The sequence below is a fragment of the Somniosus microcephalus genome, chromosome 2 (assembly GCF_052327205.1).
Source record: "Somniosus microcephalus isolate GS21.2 chromosome 2, FLI_Smic_1.0, whole genome shotgun sequence".
NCBI classification, from domain to species: domain Eukaryota; kingdom Metazoa; phylum Chordata; class Chondrichthyes; order Squaliformes; family Somniosidae; genus Somniosus; species Somniosus microcephalus.
In genome coordinates, this window is record NC_140988.1 from 161,280,200 (window position 1) to 161,296,135 (window position 15,936).

The following is a 15,936-nucleotide window of genomic DNA, read 5'->3' on the forward strand; positions in this document are numbered from 1 at the left end:
TGGCAGCACTCCGGCATTGCGCCCCGATCTCCTTCGCCCGGAGATCGTGACGTCATCGCCGTGCGCATCACCCCGGTAGCGCCCCGGACCCAAAATTGACTTCCGCCCCCTACAGCAGCACCGGTCAAAAACACCGACAGCTGCAGGAGGCGGCATCGGGCAGCCGGCCGCTTCGGGGGCGAGGATTAAAGGCAAGGTGGCTGAGGTAACTAAAAAAAAAACAGATTCCTGTCCACGATCGATCAGCCTGGCACTCTGCTTGAGTGTCGGGCTGATCGCGTGGGATTGCAGCAGCCTTGGTGGTCCAGGTAGATACTTTGAAATTGTAGAGCCTGTAATGATGGCCTTTCCCTTTAAGGGAGGGAAGGAGCCTTTGAACGCGGCAGTGCTGCATGGCCCAATGTGCAGCGCTGCTGAAGTCTCCGCCCCGCTCTCTGATGTTAGCGCCCTAAGAAGGAAATGGAGCGCTTGATTAAAGCTCCACTTCCATCTTGGGGCAGTAAAACTCAGGGGGACCATTTTGGGGCGCTAACTTTAGTGCCCGCTGCTAAGTAGTGCCGACGACCGCGAAATTCCGTTTTAGCGCCCCAAGAGGGAGGTGGAGCGCTAATTCAAGCGCTCCACTTCCTTCTTTAAGCGTTAACCCCGAATATCGGGGCGGTGCGTTCTGCAGCGCTATGCACTGGGCCACGTAGCACTGCCACATGGAAGGGCTCCTCCCCTCATTAAAGGGGAGGGCCCAAGCCCACAACTTTGTGGGGCCCTACCTGGACCGTCGGGGAGTGGGGAGCCGTGCCAGCAGCCCGGCACACAAGAGGAGTGTCGGGCTGCCAGATCGCGGCACGGACCCCGTGTTCGAAGACACAATGGGCTGCGACAAGTAAGTCGGACGATTTCTTTTCTACCGCCTGCCACCTCCCCTTTACTTATGAGCCTCCTGCCGCTCCGTTCCCACCCGCTGAACCGGTTGCTTTCATCGCCCGGCGCAGATTCAGGGGGCGCGGGCCAATTTTGCAGAGGGGCGAAAACAGGGTGCTGCGCACGGTGACGATGTCATTATCACCTGTGTGGCGGAGCGAGGCGCTACCGGTTACCGCTGCCGCTAAACTCCCGCTGAATTTAGCGGTGCCGCGCCCGGGCAAAAAGTCATTTGCGCCCAGTTAGCACGTCCCAGAGGTGCTAATGGGAGGCGCTAAGGTACCCAATTTCTAGCCCTCAATATCCCAGTCGCTGGCGTTAAGTAGCGCCGGGTGCTGTTAGTGCCCCAAAATGGTTGATAGCAAATTTTCCCCCTTAATTGTTTTAGTCACTCCATTTTATAAAAATACTTCAATGTACAGTAGACCATACAAGGTACATTGTTTATCATTAAAAGATAAAACTTTTACTTTATAATAAATATAGTTCACAAATACAGTCTTACAGAGGAGGGGGCAGGTCTGGTTGGGGTTGTCTATGCGGCTGCATATTTTGCATAGCTGGTCTACACAATGTCACATTAAATTACTAGAATGGTGGCATAGTGGTTAGCACGGTGGCATAGTGGTTAGCACTGTTGCCTCACAGCGCCAGGGACCCGGCCTCGGGTGACTGTGTGGAGTTTGCACATTCTCCTCGTGTGTGTGTGGGTTTTCTCTGCGTGCTCCGGTTTCCTCCCACAGTCCAAAGATGTGCGGGTTAGGTTGATTGGCTATGATAAATTGACCCTTAGTGTTAGGGGGATTAAATACGTGGGGTTATGGGGATAGGGTGGGATATGTGTTGGTGTAGGGGTTACGGGGATCGGGTGGGATATGTGTCGGTGCAGGCTCGATGGGCCGAAATGGCCTCTATCTGCACTGTGGGGTTTCTGTGATTCTGTGATTCTGTGAATGCCTGAAACCACTCAACTTGGCAGATAATAGGAAGCCATTCTGAAGAAAACTGTTTGCCAGTTAAATACAGGCAGTAGGTACCAAAATGGGACTGAGAAAGGAGCTGCAAAAAGGGAAGCTGATGAATCAGGGCCAAGGATGAACACAGATCACTGCGTTCGATTTCCTGAAGAAAGTGAAGCCGTTTACTGAGGGTGGGAGGCAAATCGATTAATAAGTTTGTAAAAGGGCTTCTGCGGCAGTACCTTGAGCAACGAAACCTCCGTGACTGTCAGAACTTTTCTTGTCTCTTTGCATCTAGAAAGCAACCATAGGTTAGAAATATGACAGCAAATCAAACCTTAAGGGAGAACAAAGTAAATCAGGCTGTAAAGGTTTCGTCCATTATTTAATTTGCATTCTTGCAAGTTAACATATAATGGTTTCAAAATATGCAATTAAGTTATAGTTCATCCCCATCATATCAAACTCTATAATAGTACCCTTGTGTTACAATAAACTGTCCCCGGTGAAGTTTTTTAAAATTCATTCACTGGATGTGGCGTCGCTGGTAAGGCCAGCATTTATTGCCCATTCCTAATTGCCCTTGAGAAGGTGGTGGTGAACCACCTTCTTGAACCGCTGCAGTTCGTGTGGTGATGGTACTCCCACAGTGCTGTTAGGGAAGGAGTTCCAGGATTTTGACCCAGCGACTATGAAGGAACGGCGATATATTTCCAAGTCAGGATGGTGTGTGATTTGGAGGGAGCTTTCAGGTGGTGGTATTCCCATGCGCCTGCTGCCCTTGTCCTTCGAGGTGGTAGGGGTTTGGGAGCTGCAGTCAAAGAAGCCTTGGCGAGTTGCTGCAGTGCATCTTGTAGATGGTACACACTGCAGCCACGGTACGCTGGTGGTGGAGGGAGTGAATGTTTAAGGTGTTGGATGGGGTGCCAGTCAAGCGGGCTGCTTTGTCTTGGATGGTATCGACCTCCTTGAGTGTTGTTGGAGCTGCACTCATCCAGGCAAGTGGAGAGTATGCCATCACACTCCTGACTTGTGGCTTGTAGATGGTGGAAAGGCTTTGGGGAGTCAGGAGGTGAGACACTTGCCACAGAATACCCAGCCTCTGACCTGCTCTTGTAGCCATAGTATTTATGTGGCTGGTCCAGTTATGTTTCTGGTCAATGGTGACCCCCAGGATGTTGATGATGGGGGATTCGGCGATGGTAATGCTGCTGAATATCAAGGGGCGTGGTTAGACTCTGTTGTTGGAGATGGTCATTGCCTGGCACTTATGTGGTGCGACTATTACTTGCCACTTATCAGCCCAAGCCTGAATGTCGTCCAGGTCTTGCTGCATGCAGACATGGATTGCTTCATTATCTGAGGAGTTGTGAATGGTGCTGAACACATAGAAACATAGAAACATAGAAGATAGGAGCAGGAGTAGGCCATTCAGCCCTTCGAGCCTGTTCCGCCATTTAATGAGATCATGGCTGATCATCCAAATTCAGTACCCTGTCCCTGCTTTCTCCCCATATCCCTTGACTGTGCAGTCATCAGCAAACATCCCCACTTCTGAACCTATGATTGAGGGAAGGTCATTGATGAAGCAGTTGACGATGGTTGGGCCTAGGACACTGCCCTGAGGAACTCCTGCAGTGATGTCCTAGGCCTCCAACAACTACAACCATCTTCCTTTGTGCTAGGTATGACTCCAGCCAGTGGAGAGTTTTCCCCCTGGTTCATAGAAACATAGAAGATAGGAGCAGCAGTAGGCCATTCGGCCCCTCGAGCCTGCTCTGCCATTTAATGAGATAATGGCTGATCATCCAAATTCAGTACCCTGTCCCTGCTTTCTCCCCATATCCCTTGATCCCTTTAGCCTTAAGAAATATATTTAACTCTATCTTGAATATACTCCAATTGACTTCAGTTTTACTAGGGCTCCTTGATGACACACTCGGTCAAATGCTGCCTTGATGTCAAGGGCTTCACTCTCACCTCACATCTGGAATTCAGCTCTTTTGTCCATGTTTGGACCAAGGCTGTAATGAGGTCAGGAGCTGAGTGGTCCTGGCGGAACCCAAACTGAGCATCAGTGAGCAGGTTATTGGTGAGTAAGTGCTGCTTGATAGCACTCTCAACGACACCTTCCATCACTTTGCTGATGATTGAGAGTAGACTGATGGGGCTGTAATTGGCCGGATTGGATTTGTCCTGCTTTTTGTGGACAGGACATACCTGGGCAATTTTCCACATTGTCGGGTAGATGCAAAGCTCCACTAAAGACATTAGTTCAAATGTCCATAGGATAAGCCGCTAAATTAAAACTATTAATTTGCTGCCCTCCCTGAATTTGTAATAAGAAGTATGTTTGGATTTTAAGCATTACTTGGGTCAGTATTTAAGGATGACTTTTATCATTTTGAAATGTCCATTCTGAATTATATATTATTTGGTACAATTACAGTAGAGTCAAACTATAAATATAGTCATTACTTACATTACTGCTCCTGTACTGTGTGCTGAGTTCTATATTCATCATTGACTGCTGTCTAAGGGCTGCTTGGGGTCTCTGACATGGGGGTAAACCATCCTTTGGACAAATTGGGGGTGGTATTGCCGGTAAACACCGCCTATCTGTAAAAATTCCAAACATTTTTAACTAACATTTCTGTAAAAAAAATGTGAAGCATTATGTGACAGCAGGAAATGGTGGCTGGTCAAGTTTTATCATACAAGACTATGTTATTTTAATTTTAATTTCAATGCATGTGTTATGTCATGTTTGTGCTATCAAATAAATGCTGATTTTTCAAAAAAATATGAGTCTTGGAATAAATATGTCACAGTCACTTAGAATCTGAAAAATGTTTTGGGGTATGAATAACAGTGTGACTGGGTGGGGGGTGGGGGGAGGAAATGAACCAGTAATGCTGATCGGACCAGACTGTAGAATCTTTGGCTCCGATATTAACTCAGAGACATGTTGGGAGGGGGTGGGGGGCTCTGATATTATGTGGGAAACCTGGAAGAAAGTTCAGCGCGTCTGTCAGTGGCATTTTAGTGCAGCCACTTCGTTATCATTTTACTTCCATGTTTGGCGACAATTGCATGACAACGGACGTGATGAGGACCCACATGCTGCGGTCACAACTCCAGTATTTAAAGGCCAATCCAAAGATGGAGTTTGGAGTTGGAAGCAAGAGAGGACAAGGTGTGATAATGGATCAAGGATGCTCCTAAGCTGTGCCCCGCTTCAATAATGGCTCCCTTGATGTACTGCTGGGGGCTGTGAGTAGCTGGAGAGAGATACTCTTCCCCAGCAATGGGAGGAAGAAACCTGTTGCTGCCATGCCTGTTAAAATGGCGCAGGTTGCGAGTGCAGTTTGGACAAGTTGAGTACCATAAAGTGCACCCATCATTCTCTTTCTATGCACTTCCTCACATCCCCTTTTATCCATCCATCACTGCCACTCACCCTCATCCTTGTGCAATTTTATCCCTCTACCTGAAAGTCAACCTCACCAAACGCATTGCATCCATCACGTGAACACATGCTATTACAGTCACTCACAGGTCTGTTCTTTCCCCGTTGATGGAGAAGAGAACACAGAACACTAGGGAGAGGGAGAGAACTGGAGGTGATCCTTCACAGATTTCCCAGCTAACAACAGCAGGAGTCCGTGAACCTCGCGGACGATGAATCCTCAGAGGAGCTGATTCCTTCTGAGGGTGCACCATCACAGGACTCATGCTTACCATGCATCGGCTCAGATACTCACACTTCTGTGGAACCAGTTAGACAGATAGTTGCGTTTTCACCTGGTGGTTCATACTTCACAAGTGAGCAAGAGAAGATGGTGGTGGCAAGGACAGCTGTAAAGAGTCTATGTTGGAGCACTCTCCAAACTCTGCTCAGCTGGACACAGATGCTGTACCCTGGGGGTGTTGATGAAAAGGATAATCATTGAGGAGCAGCAGAGAATGTGCAATGTACTGACAGGCTTTCCAAGCACACTGACATGATTGGAGAGAGATTGGAGGAATCCACCTCAAGCAAGAGTGAGATGATGTCACAGGGCATTGCGACGATGTCTTCTTTCATGGGTAGTGTGGCCAACTCTGTGGAACATCAAACGCGGCAATCAACTGAGTCCATACATGCCTTGACCATGGCCGTGCACACTCTGGAATGCCAACACGTCTGTTGCCTTAAATAGGATGACAGATACCTGAGCCTTGGCCTTACAATGTCGTACTGATCTGCACCAAAGTGCTCTCCTGTAGAGTGGTTGCAGAGAAGTGCGGCTGGCCCATGAGAGAGATGATGGTGAAAGGGGACATCGAAGTGGGGACTCCACTCAAAGCACTCCCACTTCTTACCTGTTGCCCCCCCATCCCCCCTCCTCAGTCAGTACCCGACATGCTGCCTCGTATCCCAATGGCAGAGTCTGTCCCTGCACAGGTGCAGGTGGAGCAGTCTTTGGCGGGGCCTTCAGGGGCTCCAAAACCCAGATGCCATCGGCCAAGAACATCTCAGAGCAGGGATCTGAGCAACCTGCCTCTACCTCTGCTGAACCCACAGGGGTTGCACCATGTGGGAGGGGTAGGAAAAGGAAGAGTAAACCTTTGTAGTTGCACAGGGTTATGCACATGGGTGTATGAGAAAATGTTATGTTGTGAAGTTTCTGCTCTTTAGTAGAATCACATACATTTTATGACTTTGTATACTTTCCCACCTTGGCAATTCTTGGTTTCTGGGTGGCAAGTCGTCTTTTAACTTGCTTGATGATAAATGGGAAGACATGAATTGACGGGAACCAATGGGGGGGATGTGCAAGGGGTAGTTGGTTGTTTGCAAGACTGCTTTGTGTCAGTGACATTGGGAGGGGGTGGGAAGAGTGGCCATTGCATGTGATTCTGACATCGGTCCACTGGTGTAACCTAAGTAAGCCATGCACTAATAAGGGCATCCCAGGCAGCAATGCCAGCAGCTGGTGCTGCATTGCTCTCATCACCTTCCTCCTTCTCATCTTCCTTGTTTTCCTCCTCCTCAGGATTGTCTGCAGATGATCAGTGCTCTGAAAAGTTGTGTAGAGCGCAGCACACCACGACCATTTTAAAGACTCTGGCTGGCGCGCACTGAAGGGCGTCTCCAGATCTGTCTAAGCACCTGAAGAGATCGCAAAGTCTCTGAAGAATGGACTCAGTTGGGAATATTTTGTGGACTTTATGGGATTTTTCTGAGGGTATTTTCCCTGTTATGGGATCGCCCTGTGCAGATATGTGAAAGACTGGTTTGTTAAAACTCCAGAGAACGCATGGCAGTTGGCTGTGACAAAAGAACTGTCCGTCATCCAGTATGTATGGGTTCGCCCGACAGTCCTGGAAAAAGGAAGGGGGCCATTGAACTTGATTAGAAAAACCACTCTAATATGCAAAGCACTTCTCACATCCATCTCAGAAGAGAAGCAGAACAATGAACCCACTGGCCTCAGCCAGCCAAAAGGGAGCCAGTTTTTTTTCCCAACACAAAGACCGAAAGATATGTCCCAGACTTAGGGCCATTAATCCAATACGCATGGGTCCAAGGATGACTCATCACAGATTAAGCACCGGAGTGCTCAGAAGCAAATGGATTTTAAAGATTGGTGGGAAAAGGCAGGCAGACTATTATAAAGATAGATTCTTTTCCACCATTCTCTCTCTCTCACTCCCTGCTCCTACAAAATTGAACTAACGAGTACCAGAGAAGCCGACGAGCAGAGCGATCGAAACCGACTGCGTGTGGGGGTAAGCATAGTCTTTCAGAAGTGAGGTTTTTGGGCTATTCCGAGAGTGGGAGCTTCGTTTGGTTCAGCCAGGCGAAGGGATTTATGCGACTGGGTAATTCATTGGTAGGGGTGGAATTATAGTCCACCATAGCAACAAGGGAATTACTGCTTGTTATAGTCCCCAGTTTTGTACTGTATGTATGTTGATTGTAATCTGGATTTTATTCTCCACAGGGATAGTGATTTTGTTTAGTAGTGCATGTTTTAGCCAGTGTGTGTTAGACCAAATAAATACAAGTTTGATTTTCACCGAAGCATTCCTGTCCGTGACTTATTTCATTTAAACTCTGAATAATCGGGGGCGATCCGAACCGTCCGTCTCGCAATTGGGCTAGGATCAAAAACCGCTTACACACCTGAAGCGCCTCTTCAGCATGCTGATGATTTGTTCGATGACACATCTAGTGGTGATACTGCATTCATTGTAGCGCTATTGGGCTTCATTGGTCGTGTTTCTGACGGGTGTCATTAGCCAAGTTTGAAGTGGGTATCCCTTGTCTCCTAGCAGCCACCCCTTAAGTATGCTTGCAGGTCCGAAGAGCTCGGTGAGCTTGGACTGTCACAGGATGAAAGCATCATGGCAGCTGCCTGGGAATATGGCGCACACCCGCATAAACCTTTTCATGTGGTTGCACACCAGCTGCACATTGATGGAGTGGAAGCCCTTGCGGCTTACGAATACTCCTGGTTGATCTGAGGGTGCCTAGATTGCCATGTGTGTTCATTCGATAACGCCCTGCACCTGTGAGAAGCCAGCCAGAGATGCAAACCCGAGCGCCCGCTCATTCTGATTGGCGTCACTGCAGGCAAAGTTCACATAATTACTGGCCTTGGTAAAAAAAACATCAGTGACCTGCCTTATGAATTTGTGGGCTGCCGACTGGGAGATCCTGGATATATTGCCAGCAGAGCCCTGGAAGTGTCCGGAGGCCACTGGTAACGCGTGACCACCAGGTTCAGCAGGGAGCAGGTCTTCTTCTAGGAGGCTACAGATGTCTGCCACCACCTGACGGGATGTCCCGAGCCTCCTGAAGCATTGCTGTTCCGACATATCAAGGAAACCCAGCCTCTGTCTATACATCCTGTGTCGCGGGTAGTGCCTCCTGTGAACTGCATCCCTCTGATGTCCAGCTGCAGGTCTCTCAACAACAGGCTGCTGGTGCTGGTGCTGGTCATATTACCCTCCTCCGAGGTCCAATCTAAAGCAGCCAAGGCACCACCCATCCTGTTGTGATTCAGAAAACCTCCAAAGTGTAGGAAGTAAACTCTCAGCAAAAGTACTGTGAATAAACCCTTTCCCACTCGTAGGTAAGAAAGCAGCTGTGAGTACTGAGTGGTTATTGCAGTATTTCTGAGTGCTGAGCATTTATTGCAGTGTTTCCAGGAGTTTAATCAGCTCCCTCAATTGCCGTTGTGTTCTCACCTTGCTTTGAATGGTGAGTTTCAGGAAGCCCGGGAAACCCGAGGGTGCGCCGTTAAAGTTAAAACTGTATTTAAATATTACTCTAATTGAGCAATTAGCATATGTTAATAGGCAACCCATCTCTCCAGAGGGGGTTGCGCGCAACCAGACAAACACACTTTAGTTAAACGTGGAAGTTGGCGGGTTGGAGCCAGCTTCCCTACGCACTCACATTTTTGCCGTATTTAACCCCCCACCCACACCCAAACCCATGCACTTCTCCAGGTTAAAATTCCACCCTTTCTCTTACACACACAAAAAAAATGAGAGACAATCACACAGAGCAATGTCCATATTTAGTCACTAGAGGGCAAGAGTGTCTAATTTTCAGATAATGAATCACCATTATGAAAAATACTTCTGAAGAGCTGCTGAAAAATGACATAATGCACCAAGCCCGGAAATAATGTTTGCTGGTATATTTTCTCCTAATGTTCCATCTGTTTTGTTCCAGTTTTCTTCACTTGTTTCCTGAAGGCACTGATTCATATTTTCCCAGACACTGGCTGCTCTTCTCTACTTCATCCACCAGCCCATTTTTTAGGAGCGATACAAATTTTTCTTTTCTTTTGAGTAATCCCAGACATGGATTTTCAGGAGGCTGTTTTCCCTTGGCGGGCATCACAGCTAATCAAATCCACACCTAGGACATACAAAAATGATGGACAGGAAAAGGCCCACTAGTCCATCTAGCCTGTCCCATGTGGTTGTGATCAATGTTCCCTCTAATTTTTATTTCAGGTGCGCGGTCCCTTCAAGTTTGCTGTGCGGCCGCATTGCATGCGTGGTATCTTTTCCAGCATTACAGCTGGTGTGCAGCCTGCGTGGGACCTCTCGATCGCTGTGCGGTCGCTTAGGGGGAACGTTGGTTGTGATTGTAGTGTCCGTGTGTTGATAAAGACACTGAAGACAGGAGTTGGTTCATAGGTGTTTACTAAGCAAAGTCTGGGGGGGGGGTTGTAACGGATATACACAATATACAGGCTTATATAGCCCGAGTGGCCATTACCGGCATTACAGCACACCTGGGGCTCTTAAAGGCACATAAACAACAATTCCTCCCCTTTTAGTTAACCAGTACATCATATTTTAAGTAATTATTAATTACATGTTATAAGAAAAATAATATACACATTGCTGTAGTTAATTAATTATAAGTCAGTCTCTCAGGAGGCTTCCTGACTCGGTCCGGATAACGCCTCGGGGGTGTAGTAGTTTCTGGTGGTGTAGTAGGTTCTTTTGGCAAGGCTGATTCGGCTTGAATGCCAGTGTCGGGTTCATCGGGTTCCAGTACCACCGGATCGGAGGTAGATATGGGTATCTCTACTTCATCATTAGACGTATAGAGTTGTGGTGTAGGTTGTCCCTTTTCGGATTACTTTATGATTTGGTCAGCATGGCGCCTTATTATGCTTTCTCCGATGTCCACGGTATACATCAGTGGTCCTAGTCGTGTGCAGATAGTTCCAGGCTGCCATTTCTCGGTACGGTAGTCCCGGGCCAAAACTTGTTGACCTATCTGGAAGGTTCTAGTTGGCCTTTCATTCATGCCTTGAAACTGCCGGTTCTCCACGTCCCTTCTGATGTTGGGCTTGACCAAATCCAGCCGGCATCTTAGGTTTCTATTGAAGAACATCATGGCGGGAGTTTGGTTGGTAACCATATATGTTGCATTCCTGTATGCGAATAAGAAGTTATCCACCTTGTGCTGAAGTTTTATGTCTTCATTACCCATGGCCTTTATGGCCTTCTTGAAGGTCTGGACAAACCTTTCAGCCAATCCATTGGTGGCGGGATGGTATGGGGCGGACGTGTAGTGCTTAACCCCATTGTTTTTTAAGAACTTTCTGAATTCTTCGGACACAAATTGCGGTCCATTATCAGAACATATCTGTTCCGGCAGCCCATTCCTGGTAAATATGGTCCTTAATACTGTGATGGTTTTTTCCGTGGTGGTGGAGGACATCTTTATTACCTCCGGCCACTTGGAGTGTGCATCAACCGCGATTAAGAACATTGAATCCATAAATGGACCAGCAAAGTTGATGTGCACCCTTTGCCAGGGAGATGAGGGCCACTCCCATGGATGTAGAGGGGCTTGTGGTGGAGCGTTTTGGACCTTCTGGCATCCTAGGCAGCTCTTGGTCATTTCTTCGATGTCTCCACCGATACCTGGCCACCATACAAATGCCCTAGCTAGGTTCTTCATTTTCACTCCACCCAGATGCCCCTCGTGAAGCTCCTTTAGCACTTTATCCTGGAGTTTGGGTGGAATCACCACTCTGGATCCACACATCAAGGTTCCTCGGCACACTGACAGCTGTTCTCTTCTTTGCGAGAATGCTGGCAACAGTGGTTCGCCATGTGCTGGCCATCCCTTCACTGTTAAATCGTAGACCCGTGAGAGAGTCGGGTCATTTCTCGTCTCCCTTTCAATGGCAGAATTTGTTACTGGTAGACATTCCACTATGGTAGAGTGGAACATCTCTACTGGGTCTACTGTAGGTGCCTCTTCTACCGTTGGCAACGGTAGGCGCGATAAACCGTCAGCATTCCCATGCTGTTTTGATCCTTTGTATTCTATGTTGTATTGGTGTGCTCCTCGAAAAAGGGACCACCTCTGTAGCCTTTGCGCTGTCATAATGGGAACACCCTTTTTAGGGTTGAATATGGAGATGAGGGGTTGATGGTCAGTCAACAAGGTAAATTTTTGTCCGTGTAGGTAATGGTTGAATTTCTTCACTCCCCATACCAGGCTGAGTGCTTCCCTGTCGATTTGGGCATAGTTACGCTCAGCTGAGTTTAATGAGCGTGATGCAAAAGCTATCGGCCGTTCTGAGCCATCAGGGAATTTATGGGATAATACTGCTCCTAAGCCGTAAGGGGATGCATCACACGCCAGTCTGATTGGCAGTGATGGGTTGTAATGAGCCAAAACTTCTTCGGATGTGATTAAGTCTTTGCATTTATGGAAGGCACGTTTACAGTCTTCGTTCCATTTCCAAATCACTCCTGTTTGTAGAAGTTCATTAAGAGGGTGTAGAAGAGTTGATAAGTTCGGTAAAAATTTATGATAGTAATTTATTAATCCCAGGAACGACCTTAATTGTGAAACATTTTCAGGTGCTGGGGCTTTTATGACCGCTTCAATTTTTTCAGGTGACTTATGCAACCCTTATTAATTATGTGGCCACAATATGATATCTGATTTTGGAAAAATTCGCACTTGGGGCGATTTGTTTGTAGGCCCCGTTCTTTCAGCCTAGTGAGCACCTGCTCCAAATTGGCAAGGTGCTCGTTGTCGTTTTCTCCTGTTACAAGGATGTCGTCTAGGTAGCATTGAGTCCCCGGAATCCCTTGCAGGACTTGCTCCATAGCTCTTTGCCAGATAGCTGGAGCTGATGCTACTCCAAAAACCAGTTGATTGTACTGGTACAGGCCTTTGTGTGTGTTTATCTTGAGATACTTTTTAGAGGCCTCCTCAACCTCCATCTGTAGATATGCCTGTGCCAAGTCAATTTTGGTGAAATGTTTCCCTCCGGATAGTGAGGCGAAAATATCTTCTATCCTCGGAAGAGGATACTGTACTGTGTGAAGGACCGGGTTTACAGTCACCTTGAAGTCTCCACAGATGCGAATTTTTCTCTGTTCTTCAGATTTATCATTATTCAATGCTTTTTTCATGACTGGAACGATGGGTGTTGCCCACTCGCTCCAATCTATTTTGGATAATACGCCTGCCTTTTCCAAATTCTCCAGCTCTGCCTCGACTGCTGGACGAATTGCGTATGGCACCGGTCTTGCCTTAAAAAATTTGGGAATTGCTGCATCTTCCACTTTTATTGAGGCGGTGATGCCTTTCAAGGTTCCTAGTTTCTCTTGAAACACTTCTTTGGCGTTGGCCAAGATGTCTTTTAATCGTTCAGGTATGATGTCATCATTGTTTATTTTCTTACTGGTCACCGTCAGTGCCTGAATGGAGTGCCAGTCTAAACGTATCTTTCTGATCCATTCACGTCCCAACAACGGTGAACCACCATCTTGTAGAATGTATAAATACAACTTTTGTATTTCTTTGCCGTTGTGTACAACAGGCACCCTTATTTTTCCTTTGGGGTATACTTTCTGCCCCGTATATGTTTTTAAGATAATGGATGTGTCTTTTAGAGGTATATGCGAAAATAGCCTCTCGTAATCCCGTCGATTTATTACGGTTAGAGCTGATCCTGTATCTAGCTCCATTTTAACAGGGGACCCTGCTATCATGAGGGTAACCCAAATGGTTTGGTAATCATCTTTGGCAAGTACATTATGTAATTTGAGACAGCTTAGTCTCTTGTTTTCGGAGTCGCTATCGCTCTTCTGGTCTTCGGAGCTACTGTCCGTCATCATTTGTACCTTCCTGTACTTTCCTTTATTGATTAATTTTTTTCTGTCTGTGGATTTATTTTGTCCAGATCGGCATACCCGTGCAATGTGTCCAATCTTTCCGCATTGCCTGCATGCTTTGTCCTTGAACCAGCAGTCGTTCTGGTTATGGGTGGATCTGCCGCAGCGATAACATCTTTTGAAACCCTGTGTCATTTCATGGGTGCCGAAGTCCTGTGTCTTTTGTTGTATCTCTGCAGCTCCTCTTGCTGCTGCTTCGTATGATACAGCCATACTGAAAGCTTTGTCCAATGTTAAATCTTTTTCAGAAAGCAGCCTTTTTTGTGTTCCTTCACTTAAGAGACCGCAAATGAATTTGTCTCGAAGATAATCTGCTAGTCCTGCCCCGAATTGGCAGTACTTTGATAGCTTTCTTAATTTGGTTAGTTAATCAGCGTTACTTTCATTCTTGTGTTGATTTCTCTTGAAGAATTTGAATCATTCCACTATCAGCAGCGGTGTTGGGTTTAAGTGCTCCTGCAGGGTATCAACAATTTCTTTAAAATTCTTGTCCTTTGGTTTGGCTGGAGTGATTAAATTTTGTAACAGCCCGTATGCCTTTGCGCCCATTAGGTTCAGCAGTACTGAAGCTTTTTTTTCATCTTCTATTCCATTTGCAGTGCAATATACCTCTACTCTTTCCACGTATGTGGTCCAATCCTCTATTTTGCTATCAAAAGCATCAATATTGCCAGACTTAGGCATTTCAGAAAAGATATGGCGCTTCCCGCGCTTTTCAGCAGCAAAGATATGGCACTTCCCGCACTTTCCCGCCGCTGCTGCCGATGACAACGCTGTTTCCCGCGGTTTCTGTTCTTTGTTTTTATTTTATTTTATTTGTTTACAGTTGGAGACTCGTTCCCGCGGGACTTTCTCTCCAGGTCTGAACGCTGACCTGCTTGCCGCGCCGGACATCTCCCGAGTGCTCCCTCCCAGTCCGTTATTGCTTGCCTCCGATTTCGCTACCTGTCTCAGCTGTAGAGCCCGCCACTGGAGCCCCAGCCTGACGCCCAGGAAGGATTAGCGCAGTACTTGCCACCAGCTTGGCCAGCTGGTGAAACCACAGCTTCTCTCACTTTCTTGAGTCTTCTGGATGCCCGAGGAATCGATGTCCTGGAGGTGCTGCCGAATTGCAGGTAAGTCCGTTTCCACTTCATCGCCACTCACAGAAATCACAGAAACCCCACAGTGCAGATAGAGGCCATTTCGGCCCATTGAGCCTGCACCGACACATATCCCACCCGATCCCCATAACCCCTACACCAACACATATCCCACCCTATCCCCGTAACCCCACGTATTTAATCCCCCTAACACTAAGGGTCAATTTTATCATAGCCAATCAACCTAACCCGCACATCTTTGGACTGTGGGAGGAAACCGGAGCACCCGGAGGAAACCCACGCAAACACGGGGAGAATGTGCAAACTCCACACAGACAGTCACCTGAGGCCAGATTCGAACCCGGGTCCCTGGCGCTGTGAGGCAACAGTGCTAACCACTATGCCACCGTGCTGCCCGCTGTAGTGCCACTGTAGTGTCCGTGTGTTGATAAAGACACTGAAGACAGGAGTTGGTTCATAGGTGTTTACTAAGCAAAGTCTGCGGGGGGTTCTAACGGATATACACAATATACAGGCTTATATAGCCCGAGTGGCCATTACCGGCATTACAGCACACCTGGGGCTCTTAAAGGCACATACACTACAGTGATGCCCTATATATCATGATTAGGCACTCCCCACCCATCCAGAGCCATGTAGAGAGAGAAGAAAAACCAGGGGTTGTATTTTGCGACCCCTATGGGTGCGTATGAGGTGCGCATGTGCCCGTAGGGGCCGCGCAAGTGCCGGGTTTAGGCATGCGAAGCGCATGCGCTGAAACCTGGCACTTGCGATTTATCAAGAATTTTCTTGACAGATCTTCCGTATCCCCGGGAAAAGGGCCTCTGCGGTTGGAGATTGCGCTTTTTGCACAACTTCTGCCCACTGAAAGGTCGTGGATCTTACGCCTGGTGAAAACAGGCATAAGGCCTGCTTTTCCCAGCATAAGAGTTTTAAAAACTGGAAAAATAAATCTTTTTCACTCACTTATACATTAAAAGTCCTGTCCAATAATGTAAGTTTATATTTAGTCCTGTTAAAACAGACATTTGTTTTCAAAAAATTTAATTTTTGTTTAAAATATTTAATTAAATGCCATTTTAATTAATTTTATATATGTAATTTAAATGTTTTTTTATTTCATGTGTTCGTGTATTTTGTAAGTCATCCCCATTCATTCTTATGACAGTTCCGTACGTATGGAACTCCAATCAGCATGAATGGGAATTCCTCTTCTTTCATTGGTTGGG

The 15,936-nt window shown here is 47.1% G+C and overlaps 1 protein-coding gene across 2 annotated transcripts in view; it reads right to left on the minus strand.

Moving 5' to 3' along the window:
* Window positions 1-15,936, minus strand: part of clnk (cytokine-dependent hematopoietic cell linker) — a 284,911-nt gene that overhangs the window by 62,483 nt on the left and 206,492 nt on the right. For both annotated transcript variants that reach the window (XM_085965255.1, XM_085965246.1), the window contains exons 6-7: window positions 4,360-4,496; window positions 2,120-2,171 (exon numbers count right to left, since the gene is read on the minus strand). In XM_085965255.1, the coding sequence (XP_085821381.1) occupies window positions 2,120-2,171; window positions 4,360-4,496 (189 nt within the window). The remainder of the gene's footprint in view (window positions 1-2,119; window positions 2,172-4,359; window positions 4,497-15,936) is intronic.